Source organism: Hydra viridissima, unplaced genomic scaffold, assembly GCF_058129835.1.
Source record: "Hydra viridissima isolate aposymbiotic clone 2 unplaced genomic scaffold, HvirCarnegie_v1 scaffold_5, whole genome shotgun sequence".
Taxonomy (NCBI): domain Eukaryota; kingdom Metazoa; phylum Cnidaria; class Hydrozoa; order Anthoathecata; family Hydridae; genus Hydra; species Hydra viridissima.
In genome coordinates, this window is record NW_028324304.1 from 5,998,378 (window position 1) to 6,014,621 (window position 16,244).

At 30.3% G+C, this 16,244-nt stretch overlaps 1 protein-coding gene and 1 long non-coding RNA gene across 4 annotated transcripts; one reads left to right on the top strand and one right to left on the bottom strand.

The window, feature by feature from the left end:
* The first annotated feature begins 4,495 nt into the window (after positions 1-4,495).
* LOC145188892 (sodium-dependent phosphate transporter 2-like) lies at positions 4,496-14,942 on the top strand. 3 transcript variants are annotated; one of them, XM_090087753.1, is made up of 11 exons: positions 4,496-4,598; positions 10,491-10,717; positions 10,827-10,964; positions 12,356-12,445; positions 12,572-12,657; positions 12,814-12,910; positions 13,004-13,147; positions 13,391-13,634; positions 14,250-14,435; positions 14,512-14,702; positions 14,819-14,942. In XM_090087753.1, exons 2-11 carry the CDS (start codon positions 10,507-10,509, stop codon positions 14,866-14,868), a joined length of 1,437 nt encoding a protein of 478 aa, XP_089943879.1. In that variant the 5' UTR covers positions 4,496-4,598; positions 10,491-10,506; the 3' UTR covers positions 14,869-14,942. The 3 variants fall into 3 exon arrangements, with proteins under 3 accessions (XP_089943879.1, XP_089943877.1, XP_089943878.1); XM_090087751.1 differs by lacking the exon at positions 4,496-4,598 and adding an exon at positions 8,402-8,539; XM_090087752.1 differs by lacking the exon at positions 4,496-4,598 and adding an exon at positions 8,804-9,288.
* On the bottom strand, positions 4,911-8,230 carry LOC149888205 (uncharacterized). The gene is made up of 3 exons (XR_016452567.1): positions 8,173-8,230; positions 6,677-6,917; positions 4,911-5,993 (listed from the first exon to the last, which is right to left on the bottom strand). It is a non-coding gene; the product is annotated as an uncharacterized LOC149888205 (long non-coding RNA).
* Positions 14,943-16,244: the final 1,302 nt, after the last annotated feature.

Below are 16,244 nucleotides of genomic sequence, written 5' to 3' on the forward strand. Positions count from 1 at the left end.
CACTTAACTCTAATGCCTCACTTAACTGTTAGACTCCTTCTTTTTTGAGCTTTTATAGTTTTTGCTTGTTTTCCTGTTGCGATATCTTTTCATTTATTTATATGGCAGGTTGATGAGTCTTCGTGTTTACGTCTTTTCTCAGTTGTTTTTAACTTTTCTTCTTTCCGTTTTATCGTCTACTTACGCGATAGATCGGTGAATCATCGTGTAAAAGTCTTTTCTGATTGTTGTTTTTGACTTTTCTAATTGTCGCTTTATCGTTTACGAGTCTCCACGTTGACGTCTTTTCTCAGTTGTTGTTTTTAACTTAATTCTTTTTGCTTTATCATTTAGTTATGTGAAGAGTAGACGAGTCATCTTGTATGTGTCTTTTCCGATCATTGTTTTTAGGTTTTCTTGTTATCGCTTTATCATTTACGCGTCTTCGTGTTTACGTTTTTCCACAGTTGTATTTAACTTTTCTTCTTCGCCATCTGATGCTACCAGTCTAAAAACCATCAGCTGACTTGGATGTTTTGAATACCCAACACTCCTAATATGTTCTGAGACATCCCTAGCAGGTATGGTTTAGATGTAACCGGTCATTTCTTCGATTAAAAGTCTTGTTAACTGCAAAGTATTTCTCATCAGAAAAAAGAAGAACTGACCTGGATTTTTTCAGAAAACATTAGGATTTCTTGCACTTGTCGAGTCTAAAGTGTTCAACCTCTCTGTCAAGAGTTGTTTTGGCTCTTGACTTAGCCTTCAGGTCAATTTTGACAACATTTTCTGATTGATCACTATGGGTTGTAGGCGATCTTGTTTCTGACTTTTAGAATCAGCTCTGGAGTTCTCAATTTACACTTTTGCTGTTTTCTAGATTTCAGAGGTTGTTCAAATGCTTCAAGAATACATTTTATCTTAAAAATAGTTGATTTTGCAACTTTTTTGCAACATTTTTGGGTTTTTTACATTGCTACTAAAGCTTCTCTTTTTCCTTGAAAAATCATTTTTGTGTGCTTATCTAGAACCAATTTTGGGTTACAAAACTTAAATGAAGAGTTACATCAACGGACGTCTACAAATTTTGGCGGGCAATTTAAAAAAGTGCGTGATAGTTGTAGCTACCTGGAATATAATAGGTAGTTCTATGGAAAAAAATTTCCTGTAAACAAAAATTAGGATGGGTAAAACTGATTTTGGCTTCAATATTTAAAAACAACAAGATTGTGAAGATACCATGGACGTATAAAAGATGGATGTGCAACGTTATTGTTTTCTTGCAAACCTTACTAGTTGCACATTGTTAAAAATCTATTGTTTTAAATAATAGAAATTTAATTCTCTTAAAGTCTGTCAGAATTGTCGAAAATGTTTTATCTCGCCTAACCAGTCACATCAACTTCCTTTTACTTACTAAAGATAACAGAAGAACCAAGTTTTAAGCTTAATCTTATAAAAAAAATTAATTTATCAAATAAAAAATTAATTTTATTAATTATATGTTTATAAATGTCTAGGGTATCGCGGGGACTCTAGACATTCGCAATATCTTAAGAAATAATGCGGATAATTAAAAGAAGTTAAGATCATTTATTTGATTACTTTAGTGCATGTATAACTTGAGGTATAATAAATAATACAAAATGTCAGCTAGTTTTATAGCTACCTAGAGCACAGTGAAATATATATGAAATATTTGCAAGGTAATTGTAAATTTGAACAACTTTTTAAAAGGTTTTGCATTATCAAATAATTATAAAAAAGCCCATTTGAAAATGCACCTATTAAAAAACAATGCATAGTGGAATATATATCATGGAGCATATAGAGTAGTTGAGGCAAAAAATGGCGACATCGGAAAAAGTACTAAAAAAAATACACAAAATTAAGGCTGGTGAATGAAGGACCAAGGAATTGAAAGAAAGCAGATCTTGACAAAAAAATTTTTTTAAGCTTTTTTATATTTCGCTATACTTCTTTTAGTCATTTAAAAATTATCTTTCGAGGTCTACTTTATCATTGATTATACAAAAAGGTTCCCAAATTTACAAATGTTCGTCTTGAAAAAATGATAAAAATCTGTTCGCACCGACAACTAATTTCCTTTTACCTTGGTGTAATTCTTTAGTAACTCATCAACACGTAAAGTAGTTACTTTATCCTTAACAGTCTTGTTAAACAAATGCCATAAAAGTTTAAACTGATACCTCGTGACAAGAGTTTCTGTTTTAAATCTGTCGGCAACCACTTTAATAAATTTTTTTGTTGACAGCGGAAAACTTAGAGTTAGTCGGAAACTCACATGACTCGCTGATTTCTGCGACCTCTTTGATGTGAAACAATAAGTTGCAGGTCCATCTCTTATACGTCCATGATAGAATTTATAACGTTCTTCGCTGTCGCTCTTAAAATGATAGGGTTGGGGCACTGAATACGCCACCTCTCAGATCAGCACCTGATTAGTGTGTTTAAAGTGTCGGTATTAAGGGAATAAGACATTGATCGAGTAAAATCAAAACGTCAGTTTTACAAAGTTAACAACCATCAATATACAAAACAATTCCTTTTTTTTGAGGCATTTTAGAAATAAGAGCCGCATTAAGTTTCGTAGGATCATTCCTAAATATTTTTTAAAGCGGCCTAAACCAAAAAAAGGTGGCGCCTTAAAAAATTTCACTTTTTTATTTTCAATAACAAAAACAAGAAATAAAAAACTCTTAACAAATCAGCCCCTTCCCCCCAGTATCTTCTTAAATGAATAAATTTAAAAAAGGTGCTTCAAATAACAGCATTTTAAGTAAATGAATTAAAGAAAAAGTGATTCAAATTGCGCAATTTTTTTTAAAGAATAAATAAAATTTAAATGGCGTACTGAACTTGTTTAGGTATTTTACATTTAAGCGATGTATGACATTTATAAAAATGGCTTCGTATACGATACAAAATCAACGTTCTGTGAAAAGTGTTTTTACAAAATTACGTGATTTTATGGTGTAGATAAACATCCATTAACACAATTTGTCGAATTATCAAAACATTTCAAGAAACCAGTTCGTTAGATGATTGGAAAAATTGGAAATACAGTCGTAGCTCTCTGTGTAATTGGACCTTACTTCTTTGAAAATTCAGCTGGTAAAGCTGTAACTGTCAGTGGTGATCGATATCTTTGGATGATAACCGAGTTTTTGTGGTCTGAATCAATAAATATTGATCTAGAGGGCATTTGATTTCAACAGGGTAGCGCTACACTTCATTACATTAATGAAACAATCACTTTACTGCGTACCAAATTTCCTGGACATGTTATCAGCAGAAATGATGATGTTAATTGGCCACCAAGATTATGTGATTTATCGCTGGATTATTTTCTTTGGGGTTACGTGAAAAGCCAGGTCTACAAGAATAATCGATTCCTGAACTTAAGGAAACTATTCGTTTTATCAATGAGATACAGCCTTAGTTATGTCAAAATTTCATTGAAAATTTTAACAAAAGAGTGGACGTCTGTGGAGCTGCAAGAGGAGGCCGTTTGTAAAATATTTTTTTGCGTATAAATGTCATAATTGATACTTCAATTACCAGTAAAAAGTTTTTGAAAATAGATGGAAGTTATGTGTTTTATTTATTCATAAAAAAAAATCGCGTAATTTGAAACCCCTAAAATTTTCCAGATTCTTTTGCTTACATTAGATGAAAAATAAATTGAAGTGTCCAGCCGGCACAGTAGTGCGACACGTTTCAAGAATTGGTATTTAATCCGAGAAATAAACTAGCATTATTTACCGAAACACCAATTATAATTGTGATATATTTTATAGAATATTTTGTTTTTATGGATGGTTTCACCGTTGCAGAATCGTAGTGTAATATTATAATAGGTTTTAGTAACGGTTGTGAAACCACTAATAAAAATATGCGATATTAAAAAATTGATTTGCAGCTGTAATTACATTACGCGTGGAAGCAATCACGGAAAGTGGAAATTGACTTAGTTTCCTTTACTATCACTTATATAAGTAGTTTTAGCGGGTTTTTTTATGAACATATTTGAGGCATTTTTTAAAGTATAAATTGAAGGCGAAACTGTTGTTAACCAGAGTTTTAATGAGAAAAGAAGATTTAAAATTGTAAAGTTGTGTTCTCTGCGCGAAAGCTACTGCTGCTTCATTTTACATTTTCTCTAGGGTTCAACAGTATACTCAGAGTACATTAAGGGAAATATTTTTCAAAAAATATAGTTATATGTTAAATAATTACAGTTATTTTAAGTATAAGACTTTAATGCGTCATTAATACTTTAGTATAAACATGTGTCAAAATTTATCAAAACTTTCGTAAAATCTATCTATTTTTGGCTTACTCAGACCATCTAGCACACGTGTTTGTTCAAGATTTAAATTCCATACTGAAACCTTATTTATTACGTGCTTGAAACCTTTATAAGACGCGTATTGAAAACCTCAATAAACACGTGTTTGATACTTCATAAGAAACGTGTTAAACTTCAGTAAAACTTCCCGTGAAATCAACGTGTTTTTTTGGTTAGGTCTGGATCGTGACGAACACGTGTCTTTAAGAGTTTAAATTCCGAAAGTGAAACTAGATGTGCCGGCTGGGTATGTAGTTCCACTTCAATTTGAGATATTTGTATTAAATCAGTAAAACTTTTATCTTTATAATTGTTTTGGATTTCGAATCTTAAGACAAATTTTTTAATTTCCCTCATTTAACTAATTTCCTAAAGTTTTCTTAAATTCTTATTTTGAGTATTTAAACTTTTGAATTTTGAAAAATTAAAAAAATTTTAAAGCTTTTTAAAATTAAAAAAACTTTAAAGCTTTTTAGTTTAGTAAGCTCAATCATTTTGAAAGGAATTTTTGGTTAATCTTTATAATGACCTGAGCTTTTTTAAAGCAAACCACTTTGGATGAATTTTCCTCTTTAGTGTATTTATAGATAATGCGTAACACAAATGTCAACCATCTTGCACGGTTCACAGGTCCAGATTTTGTAGTTGCATATTATTATGAGACTCAGCTTGCACCTATTCCAAAAGTATATTCTTACAGTTTTCTTTGATCATTGTTTAAATCAGAAATAACAGATTTTCTAAAAATTATTGAATTTCTGACTTTATTGTCGAAAAACTTATTATATAAGTTCATGTATGGAATCTTTTGAAACAAATGAACAAATTACGCCTTTATGTATTTTTTCCATGAAATTACTTGTCTAAATGGCAGTTCATTTTGGTGGAGTTGACATTCCATTAAATGTAATTTTCTAATTATAGCTTATTCTAGCTGAAAATTATCTGCACCAGTATTTGAACTTGTGTTGTCAAGAACCACAGCTTCAAGAGTTTCCATGCTGTTAAATTCTTCTACAACTTCATTAGCTAAGTTTGCTTTAGTAGCTCCAGTTCCATTCATAATAATTTTATGCGTCAAACATACCTTCATTCCACTTTCTGCAGAAATGTAAGATGTTCTTCTTTTTCAATTCCTGGTATTATTATTGGTCTGGCTTTTAAATTGTAATCAGTTTTGTGAACAAGCATTTCTTTATCTTTTATATCAGCTCCAATAACTTTTCATTAAAAAAAAAATCTCTTTCTTATGTTCGATGTCCTGTTACTCTCCCATTCAAATCTTCTCATTAAAAACTTTCTTTTCTGTAATAGTATTAGCTCTATAAGTAACTGTTACTATGCCTCAATGAGTCAAAATGAGCCAATGAGTCAATGAGTCAAAATCCTGGAGCTAAATGAGCGGTAGCATTGTTACTTCTTTCATTACACGCATTATTGCTTTGGCAAAGTTAGGCAAGGGTTTGAAATTTTATGAAATAAAAATTTCTTTATAAAGCTCTGGATCGTGGCTTTCAACATTTTCGTGGCTTTCAACATTTTCGTGGTTTTCAACATTTTCGTGGCTTTCAACATTTTCGTGGTTTTCAACATTTTCGCTACCACCATTACAAGTATTGTCATCAGAAGATTGACTATCATACTAAAAAAAAAATGAAATAGATTTAAAACTATTTGAATTTTAAATACACAACGTTGCAGTTCTACATTTTTTCTTCTAAAAAAACTCTCCCTCCACATAAGTTTCGCGTTTAATTTACACTTTACAGAATGTCTCAAATATGCTCATAATATAAATCGCTCAAAACTATATTTACAACATTTCAAGGAAAATACGTCAATATCCGCTTTACGTAATTTCTTCCGCGCAATTCCATTACACACCCATGGCCGCCGAGAGAAATTTCGGGCCCCGGGGAAGTTTTCTTAAGGGGCCCTCATTATGATCAATTACATACTCAGGACTAAAAGAAGCGTGCTCTGGTCATTGTAAATGAAAAATAAAAGTTAATTAAATCTTTTAAAAGTCAAAACTATTTAAATATTTTAAAAATTAATTTAAAAAATTGTTTGTACACACGCGGGGCCCCGGCAATCTTCCCCATCCACCCCCCCCCCTCTCGGTGGCCATGTACACACCATTAATTCCGTTAACCTAATATTGCTGATAAACTCACATTAAGTACCAGTAGAGGAGGAATACTTAAGTATAAAATACTATAAAAGTTAAGAATGAGAAGACACTTCTTTTAAAAAAAAAAAAAAATCATATAAAAATAAAATGAAAAAATAATAATCAACCTATATACACATATTCATACTGACCTTTAAATTCGAATCGTAAAGACTTTCAACACAAGATTTTTGTTTATTCAATGTTCCTTTACCTGATTTCTCTTCATATTTAATTCTTCTTTTTGATCAAATTTGCCGATCTGAAATTTGACCCTTTCCCACCTTTTTTAGCTCTTTGGTCTTTTAAGTACTCCCTTTCATTCGCTGGTATTTAGTTTTTTTAAAAAAAACTATCCATTTTTGGTAATCATCAACTAAATTTTAGTATAATCTAAAAATTATATTGTTAAATAACTTTCTTTCTTCATCATAAACGCATAACTTTTTTTTTTTTTTTTTTTTTAAATTGCAGTCTTCAATATCACATCTAAGCAGTCTGCAGAAATGTTATATTTTAATTGTTAAATATTATCCACATATGAGAATAAACTATGTAAAAAATTGTCTCAAAGTAAGTTAAGATAACAAAAAAGTTTTTACGATACCCAATCATTACGTTAAGCCACAGGCAGTTCACATTTACATGCAGATAAATCAAGCAACAAATCGAAATTCAAAAGAGGGGTTAATTCCCTTTTGAATTTTCATGCTCAGCGTACAAAACTCTTTTAAAAAAGTATCTCGAGTTTTGTTCTTTATGCTTCTCTCGTGTATCAAGGGGAGTTTAATGTTCACGTGGGATGATTGCTAACAGAAAGATCTTCTGGTAGTTATGCTAACCGAGAAGGTATCTATTTGAAAAATATATTTAGTTGCATAGTAGAAAATATTGACGGAGTATCGATGTATATTTTTTTATATTTTAGTTAAATTTACGCATTTTATGCCTTTAAAACTAATTATTGACAAAAAAAAAATTATCAAAGGAATAATGGCAATAATTACAAAACATAATGAGCAATTCAATATAAAAATACTAAATGTATAAGCTATAAAATCTACTGATATTAAATTTTTATTTGCTGAATCTATTAAAAATAGTTTATAACAACAATTTTGTGTTTACAGTTTCGTACAGTGCGCTAAAAAAGCGATTAGTTTAACTTGCAATCTTTCTTTTTTGATAGAAAAATGTACTTCCCCAAACCAATTTTTATTTTTGATTAAAAAAAGTTATACCAATTATTCTTAGTTTTAGCCACAGAATTTTCCTCATCTATACCTATTTTAAATGATAAAAATGGAATTGCCCTGATATAGAATGCCATATATCTGGTTATATGTGTAACATTCTTCATTATTACCAATTTTAAGTTAAAAACTTTTCATTACATAAAACACACAAAGGCATTTAAATAAGTTACTCTGTGAATTTTATACATAGTACATGTTCAGTTGTCACTTGTGTTTTTGTTTCTGTATTATTCAACCAGCAACCGGCGGAAAATTTTAAAAATTTTGCTTCACATTATCAAACGGAAATCATAGAAAATTCAGATTTCTAGAATTTAAGAGCCAATCCTACCAAAAAAAATTGTTTTTAACGAACATGTAAAGATATATTTTAACAACATATATTTGCTTACCGTTGATTATTGTACTGTTGATTGTAACTTTTTTTATTACATTTGACATATATATGGAATATGAATTGTATTAAATATATAAAGCAAAAAACCGTCAACCATCACTTCAAGTTGTTTATTTAAGTTTACCCTATTGTAGAAAGGTGTATTTTTATTCAAAATACATATTTGTTATTTAAAGAACTGAGTAAACAAATATATAGATTGATATATAACATATTTAAACTGTATATACAATTCAAATAAACACTTCAGCACTAATGGCATTTAGTCACGTAAAGTTAAAAAAAATTAAAGTCAAGGGTACTTTATATATATAAATATATACTTGTAAAATTCATTTGAACGAAGCAAAGTTATAACAAAGGTAGGGTATTTGTGTATAACTAAATAGATTGAGATGACATAACTTAATAGATATGATATGAAATGGTATTAAAATATCTATATATTTTTTTGTTCCTAAAACTTCTTTAAAGAGGTTTTAGCTTTTGAATATCAAAAAGATTTTTATTAGCAATTAAGCTTGATATATTTAAAAATAACTTCAAACCACTTTAGGTATTTCCTGTATAATGGGCTTAAAATAGGGACAAATATAAGCTGAGTCAACTACCACTATGTTCATGTCTTTTTTTTTTTTTTTTTTTTTAATGCACAGTGACTAAAGAAAATACTAATATCAACTAAACAAGTCTCTTTGTTTTGTGTTTACATAAATTATAAAATATATACTCAAACAGAAAAACAAAATACAAAATTATGTTACAACTCAATTCAGCTTCAATGAATGCAACTCTACTACTAAACAGATTGGTTGAGAACGTCTTTTTAAGTATACTTTAGCACTTAAACTAAGATATTCATGTTGATTATGAAGATGGATGAGCAGATCAGTGAATTGCATGTATTATCTCAAGTTAAGACATTTTCCTCATTTTGCTTAAAAAATAAAGATTTTTTTGGCCTATTTATGGAAGCTTTGGTTGCAGTTTAGTTGATCTTTTTATTAAAATTTCAAGAACTGGCAGGAAATTAAATGGCTATTAAGACAGCTACTTTCAACAGCTAAATGAAATTCTGTTCCATCTGGTTGATTGTAAAAATCAAATAAAGGTATGTAATTTTAAACATTAATGCTCCTGTAATATTCTTGCATTGTTGTCGCAAGTAGCATTCTGGAGCATTACTGTGTAGTTAGTTTTCAAAAGGTCTATAATTTCTGCTATTAAAAGAATCACAAGCTTTGATAATGTTATTATGAGAAATATCAAGTTGTTAATTTTCAGAAATGAGATAAAAGAAAACACTAGACCTAATAGCAAAATTAGATCTGAAAATCAAATTTGAAACTAAGAAAACTTAGCAGCTGGAAAAGAATAAGCAAGTATTTGTTTATATGCTTATAAAAAACAGGCTCCTGGGGAATTAGTGGTACAGTAAATAAATGAATTACTTAGTAATATATCATAATATATCTTAGTAATATATAACTCAAGCATCTTCTCAAATATTTGAATTAGCTAATGTAATCGAAATTAAAATTTCTTCTTTTATTAACTTTGATATTTTCACAATTTAAATAACCCACAATGTCTTCAAACCTTAGTATAATGCATCAAAGTTTTAGCGTTGGCTCATACTCAGTTTGGCAAATAGCTAGTTAATATGCATTACAATATATCAAGTAAAATGTATATGTTTGGCAATCTGTTGAAATGACTGTTTTACTCAATAATTCTGTAAATTAACTCAAAATTTCATTATTTCTTAGGGACTGAAAAGAAAAAAAATTTCCAACAGGTTGGCTGAAGTTATCATGAAATTTCATTACTAAATTGAGTTTTTAATGATTTTTGCCCTTGATTATTTCAGTTATTTGAGTTGCAACCTCAACTTTCTTTGCAAAAATTAACACTTCCTTTTTTCACAAGCTGCACTGCATAACATTTCTAAGTGTTACTTTCTTTTCAAAATTTTTATTTATTTCATTTTATTCCAGACTGCCTTTTTCTTGAATGAAGCCTTTTTAATGAATGAAACCTTTTTTTATGAATGAAACCTTTTTCATAAATGAAGCCTTCTTCATGACTAAAGCACACATTTAAGGGAATAAATAAGCTGATGTAAAACTACTCTTAACCATTATCAATTTTTCTCCTATTCATCAAGTTGAGTTTGTTAATGTAAGCTTTTATCTCTAAAACCTTTTTTTTAAATAGAACTTTATGTTAGAATTTTAAATAAAGGTCATTTAAAATAATCAAGTGCACACATATTGATTTTATCTTTTCTCAAATTCTTCTCTTTTTTTTTAGTAAATAGGTGCCAAAGATGATTGAACCAGAAGATAGCACATATCTTTGGATTGTGGTGGTTGGATTTGTAATTGCTTTCATTCTTGCCTTTGGCATTGGTGCAAATGATGTGGCCAATTCTTTTGGAACATCAGTTGGGTCTAAAGTATTAACATTGGTCCAGGCCTGCATTATTGCCAGCATATTTGAACTGGCTGGTGCAATTTTAATAGGTTCGAAGGTGACAGGTACTGTTGTGATCATTAACATAAAAGTTTATGTTTATGTAAAAATATTGTATAAAGCAACTTGGTTCCTGTTTTGTGTATGTGTAACTTTCCATGTTTTTTATTGCAGATACAATTCGCAAAGGCATAATAAGTATTGATTCTTTCAATGGTACAGAACAACTTGCCATGGCTGGAGCATTAAGTGCATTAACTGGTACAAGTGTATGGCTGATTATTGCAACTTTTTTAAATCTACCAGTATCAGGTAAGACTTACATTTATAATGAAATGAATATTTAGCATAAAGTTAGCATTTTAAAAGGTTTTTACATTTTGAGCTGAATGAATCTTTAAAGATATTCTTAAGAAGAAAGGTAAAATTTTTGCTTTTTAAAATTGAAATAAAGTTTTATTAACTTTAAGTTGAAAAAGGTTTTATTAACTTTAGTTTGTTTTGAATAAAAAAAAAATTCAAACATTTAAAACTTTTTTTTTTACAAAAATGCATCATGGTGAAAATTTTGTATCAAAAAAGATAATTTTAAGGTTTTCCCTATGTTTGGTATCAATTCTATAAAAGTTTGAAGCATATAAAACTAAACGATTTATTGAAAACCAAAAAATGAAAGACCAACTGAAAAGGGTTAAAGTATTTCTTGACTTAAAGGTAATCAAAGAATCAGCTCAATTTTTAAAAGAAGTAAAGTGCTGCTTGGCTAGGCCATTAGTCATCAGCTGGAACAACTGATAAGAACAATATCTGGTGAATATTGCAGGTGGGGTAGGATATCCCATTGAAGTGCTTCCAAAGTGTCCTTGACAACTTTCGCAACATGCAGCCAAGTGTTGTTGTGCTGAAAGATCATATGGTCATGTCTTTTGGCCAATTGAGTTTCAATTGGTGTTAGTGACAAAGGAATGTAACTAACACCAATGGATGCAAAGAGCCAGTGATGGTTTTATTAGGCTGAAGTAACTCACAGTAGATCACTCTGACCTGATGCCTCCAGCTGAGCAGCATTGGCTTCTTACCTTGAGTATTCAGTCTTGATGTTAAAGCTGATACATGGCCAAGCTTATCCCACAAGTTTGGCATGAATCTTGGTCCAAAAACCCAACCTCATTATACTTTACTGGCCTCCCTTCATGTTCTTTTTTTGCTGGTTTCAAAAATGCTAGAAGCAGTACTGACATGTTTTTCTTGATGGACTCGCCAATAAAAACATGTGAGTACTGGTTTTAGTATTTTTTTGTGCAGCAGTTGATATCCATCTGCTGCACTTTTCTCCACAATAAAACAAAAAATCAGTGCACTTTTTGCAGTTCCTTCCCATAAACTGTGTTTTGTTAGCACAAAGGGTTGGCATGGCCAACCATGCTAATTCTCATTTGGGCAGCACAAAGAAAGTATTGTGCTTACATTCCAAAAACTTGACACTTGACAGGAAAAACTTGACAGGATAGGAAAAACTTGACAGGAAATGATAAAGCTTCAACATGAATGTAGCTGTATGATGGTCCGATGCAATTTATTGCTAGTTATGTCACCTTTTGTAAATCCCTCAATTCTTATTTCTATCCCCAATAGTTACTAAGCAACTTTAAAATTTATTTATGTAAATGTTTCTTTTGAATCTATACTTACTTTATTTTAAGGTACCCACAGTATTGTTGGAGCAACAATTGGATATGCCTTGGTAGCTCTTGGTGCCAAAGGGATTCAATGGAAAGAGTTTGGAAAAATTGGTATCTAATTTTTACAAAAATGTAGGATTTATTAACAATATAGGAGTTTATTAATAACAATAATTATATAGAAATTTATAAGTTTAAATACTATATTTCTAATTTTTATGTTTCTTTTTCTTATAGCTGCATCGTGGGTAATATCTCCACTTCTTTCTGGTATTGTATCAAGTCTAATATTTATTGCAATTAATAAGCTCATCCTTAAAAGTGTAAGTTTTCATTTCTGCAACAGTTGACTATGCTTATAAATGCATGTTTTCATTTTTACAATGCATTACCTTTTTCATTAAACTATTCCATAATTTGTTTATATTTTGAGGTGGTAGGTTTGTTCTTTTTCCAATTTTTTTGTGATGTTTCTTTAGACTGATCCATTGAAGAGTGGTTTATTTTCCCTTCCATTTTTGTTTGGGGCAACCCTGTTTATTAATCTCTTTTCAATTGTTTACAGCAATGCTGATGGTGTGTTTTTTTTTGTTGTTGAAAAATTTGATGATACTTTGTAAAAGCATTTATACTTTTTATGTTTATATAATATACTTTTTGCATATTTAGTTTTTAAATTGGCTGTTTTAACTTGGTGGCAAATTCTGCTTGTTTGCCTTGGCATAGCATTGTTGCTTTCAATTTTTGTCAGAGTATTTTTTAATCCATGGTTAAAACGAAAAATTGTTTATAATGAAGATGCAAAAGCAACTTGTAAGTATCTGAATCTTTTTAAGCTGCTCAATATTTTTTTTTTTTTTAAATTTTTGGATAGTATTTTAACTAAAAAAAGACTTAAAATACAAGTTGAACCAATCAAATTTTATAAAGTTAACAAGCATGATAATGTTGAATGAAATGAGATTTTTGACTGAAATGAAACTGTTTTTGTAATTGCTACTTATATTATTTGCTAATCTTGGAATAAATGTGAACTTTTTGTGTTTTCTTATGAAGATCAGGTTGAAAAGACCAAAGATAAAGTTATTACTGACCATTCAACTGACAATTGGGAATTAGCTGGTAGTAAAGTACGCTCACAATCCACACGTTCAGTTGTTAGTTATGTTGATATAATGGTACAGCCAAAAGAAACAGAGAGTTTGAATCATGATGATCCATGTTCTGCACAGCTCTTTAAATATCTCCAAATTTTAACAGCCACATTTGGTTCGTTTGCACATGGCGGAAATGATGTCAGGTAACATCAAAGTGTTGCTCATAATATGATGGTTATTTGAAAAATTTGCGACTTATGAAATTTTGTGAAGTATAAAGGAAAATTTGCGACTTATAAAATTTTGTGAAGCGTAAAAGAAAACAGTTTTCATTTTTAAATCGTTTTTATATTTATCAATATGGTTGCTCTGAATTTCGATGAACTTCATTTGATAATGCTGCAGTTTCAATTTCAATTTCGGATGTATACTATGCGGATCATCTGAATTTAAAGACCACGTTTAAATTTGACTGTTTGTTTTTTTCAACTCATTAAAAATTTCCGTTGGTGACCTTTAACTAAAAAGTTTATCACCGTACAATATTTTATAATTAACGTTAAGCATTTTGTCCAAAAATGATGTTTTAGGAAAAATTGTTTAAGATATTACAAATTTTGGGGCTATGTATATGATGGTACTTTACAATCCACGATGAAAATTTAAAATACAACTGCCACTTACATCTTAGGCCGCAAATTTTTCAAATCAACCTCGTTAGTATCATGATAATTCTTAAAAAAAAAAAAATGCTATTAGAACTGTTACATTTTAAGAGAAATCAACATTGCCATACTTAAATAATTTAATTTTTGCAGCAATGCAATTGGACCTGTCATATCGCTATGGCTGATATATCAATCAGGAAAAGTGTCTGAAAAAGCACAAACGCCTATATGGATTCTTATATATGGGGGAGTTGGCATTGTCATCGGTTTGTGCATTTGGGGCCGACGCGTAATAAAAACTATTGGTGAGAATCTATCGCCAATTACACCATCGAGGTACACGGTTTTGTTTCGCGTTTACTTGCGTTTTCTTCGCGTTTTCTTCGTGTTTAACTTGTGTTTTTGTTTACAGTGGTTTTGCGATAGAGATCGGATCTGCGCTCACTGTTCTACTAGCATCAAATCTAGGGATTCCTATATCTACCACGCATTGCAAAGTTGGTTCGGTTGTTATGGTAGGTCGTGTGAGATCCAAAGAAGTTGTTGATTGGTCGTTGTTTGGAGGCATCGTGGTTTCATGGATAGTAACTATGCCAATAACAGGTATGGTCGATTTGATCGTAATAACATTTAACATTTTGTTTGTTCGTGATTTAAGAGTTAGTTTAATGTCCAAAAAATTATTTTTATCGGTTTGTTGATTTTTTTTCTTACTTCAGGTGGATTAGCTGCCGGGATTTTCGCTATAGTTCGTGCTGTGATCAAGTGAAATGTCAAAATTTCAAAATTGTAAACCAAAAAAATGCATGAAAAACTAATAAAATATATTTTTTATATTACAAATTGCTTCATTTCAAAATCTCTTTTAAATTCTATAGGAATTTGGAGATCTCCTTGTCAAGGAGTTCTAAATCTCTTATTAAAGAAGCCAATCGCAGCCGTCAAAATAATCGTTAAGAAAACACTTTTTGTAACAGTTAATTTTAAAAAAGGTTTGGGAATGAAAGGTTTTCGGGTATTTTCTCATAACTACGTTTATATTCAGTAGATTTGAAAAATGGGGTATGAATGAAAAGCTGTATGCTTGCTTATTTCATTTTTTTTTCTTCTGTGTTTATTTTCCGAAGTGTCTTCGTAGAGCGCAATGCGCTCTACACAGCCATAAGCTGCTCAGAGCGCATTATTGTACACGCATGCGCATATATTTTATTATAATAGTGCGATTTATATTTCACAATAAAGCTGGTTAGATAGGCGGTTAGGGTTAGGGATAGGGATGGGAAAAGGGTTAACATCAACAAGATTTAAAAAAAAAAAAAATTAAGCTCATGCGTACAAAGGTTGCGCTCCGAGTAGCATATGATTGTATTGAGCGCATTGCGCTTTAAGTAGCAACGACCTTTATTTTCTGCTCAATATGGTTTGGTTATTCTAAAGGTTCCACGCGGTTTGAAAATTGTTCGTTAAATTTGTAATTTTAATTGTAGATTTTGAAATTTGTAATCGTTAAAATTGTTTCAAATAAACGACTACGGCGAGTATAACAGAATACATAGCGTTAATTAAGCGTAAGATTTTTGACAGGAAGATTTAAAGTATCTCTTTAGCCTTTAAAAATATCTTGGCATATTAATATATTTAAGTAATAAGTAATCATAAGGGAGCAACTTTTAAACTCTAAAATCTCTCAGTTTCTGTTGAGTGTAGTTTTGCAAAGATAATTCTAGTTTGAACGGATTGGTCATCAGACATTTGTAATAGCTAATAGTTAAGTCATTTTATGAATAAACTGTCGCAAATATTAGCTTGTAAACAGCCCTATGTTATGCAATAGGAACAAAGCTTACATAAGTTAAATTTGAACAGTGCGTAAATGTTAACTTACTTGCTCAAATTTTAATTACCTTGTTATACCAGTTTTAAAAATAATCTCCTAATTTTCTTTCGTTTACTTTCTTGGAGAGTTAATTTCTGGTTTTTCAAAATACGTTTAAAAGGTGTTTGCTTATCAAAGTAATATTACGTAACCAACACGGAAAGTGCAACATAAGTCGGGCATTTTTTATTAAAATAAGACCACGCTGTTGACGCTTGTAATAAAAGCAATTAAAATCGGCTTAAATAGTTATAAATAGATTTGTTTTT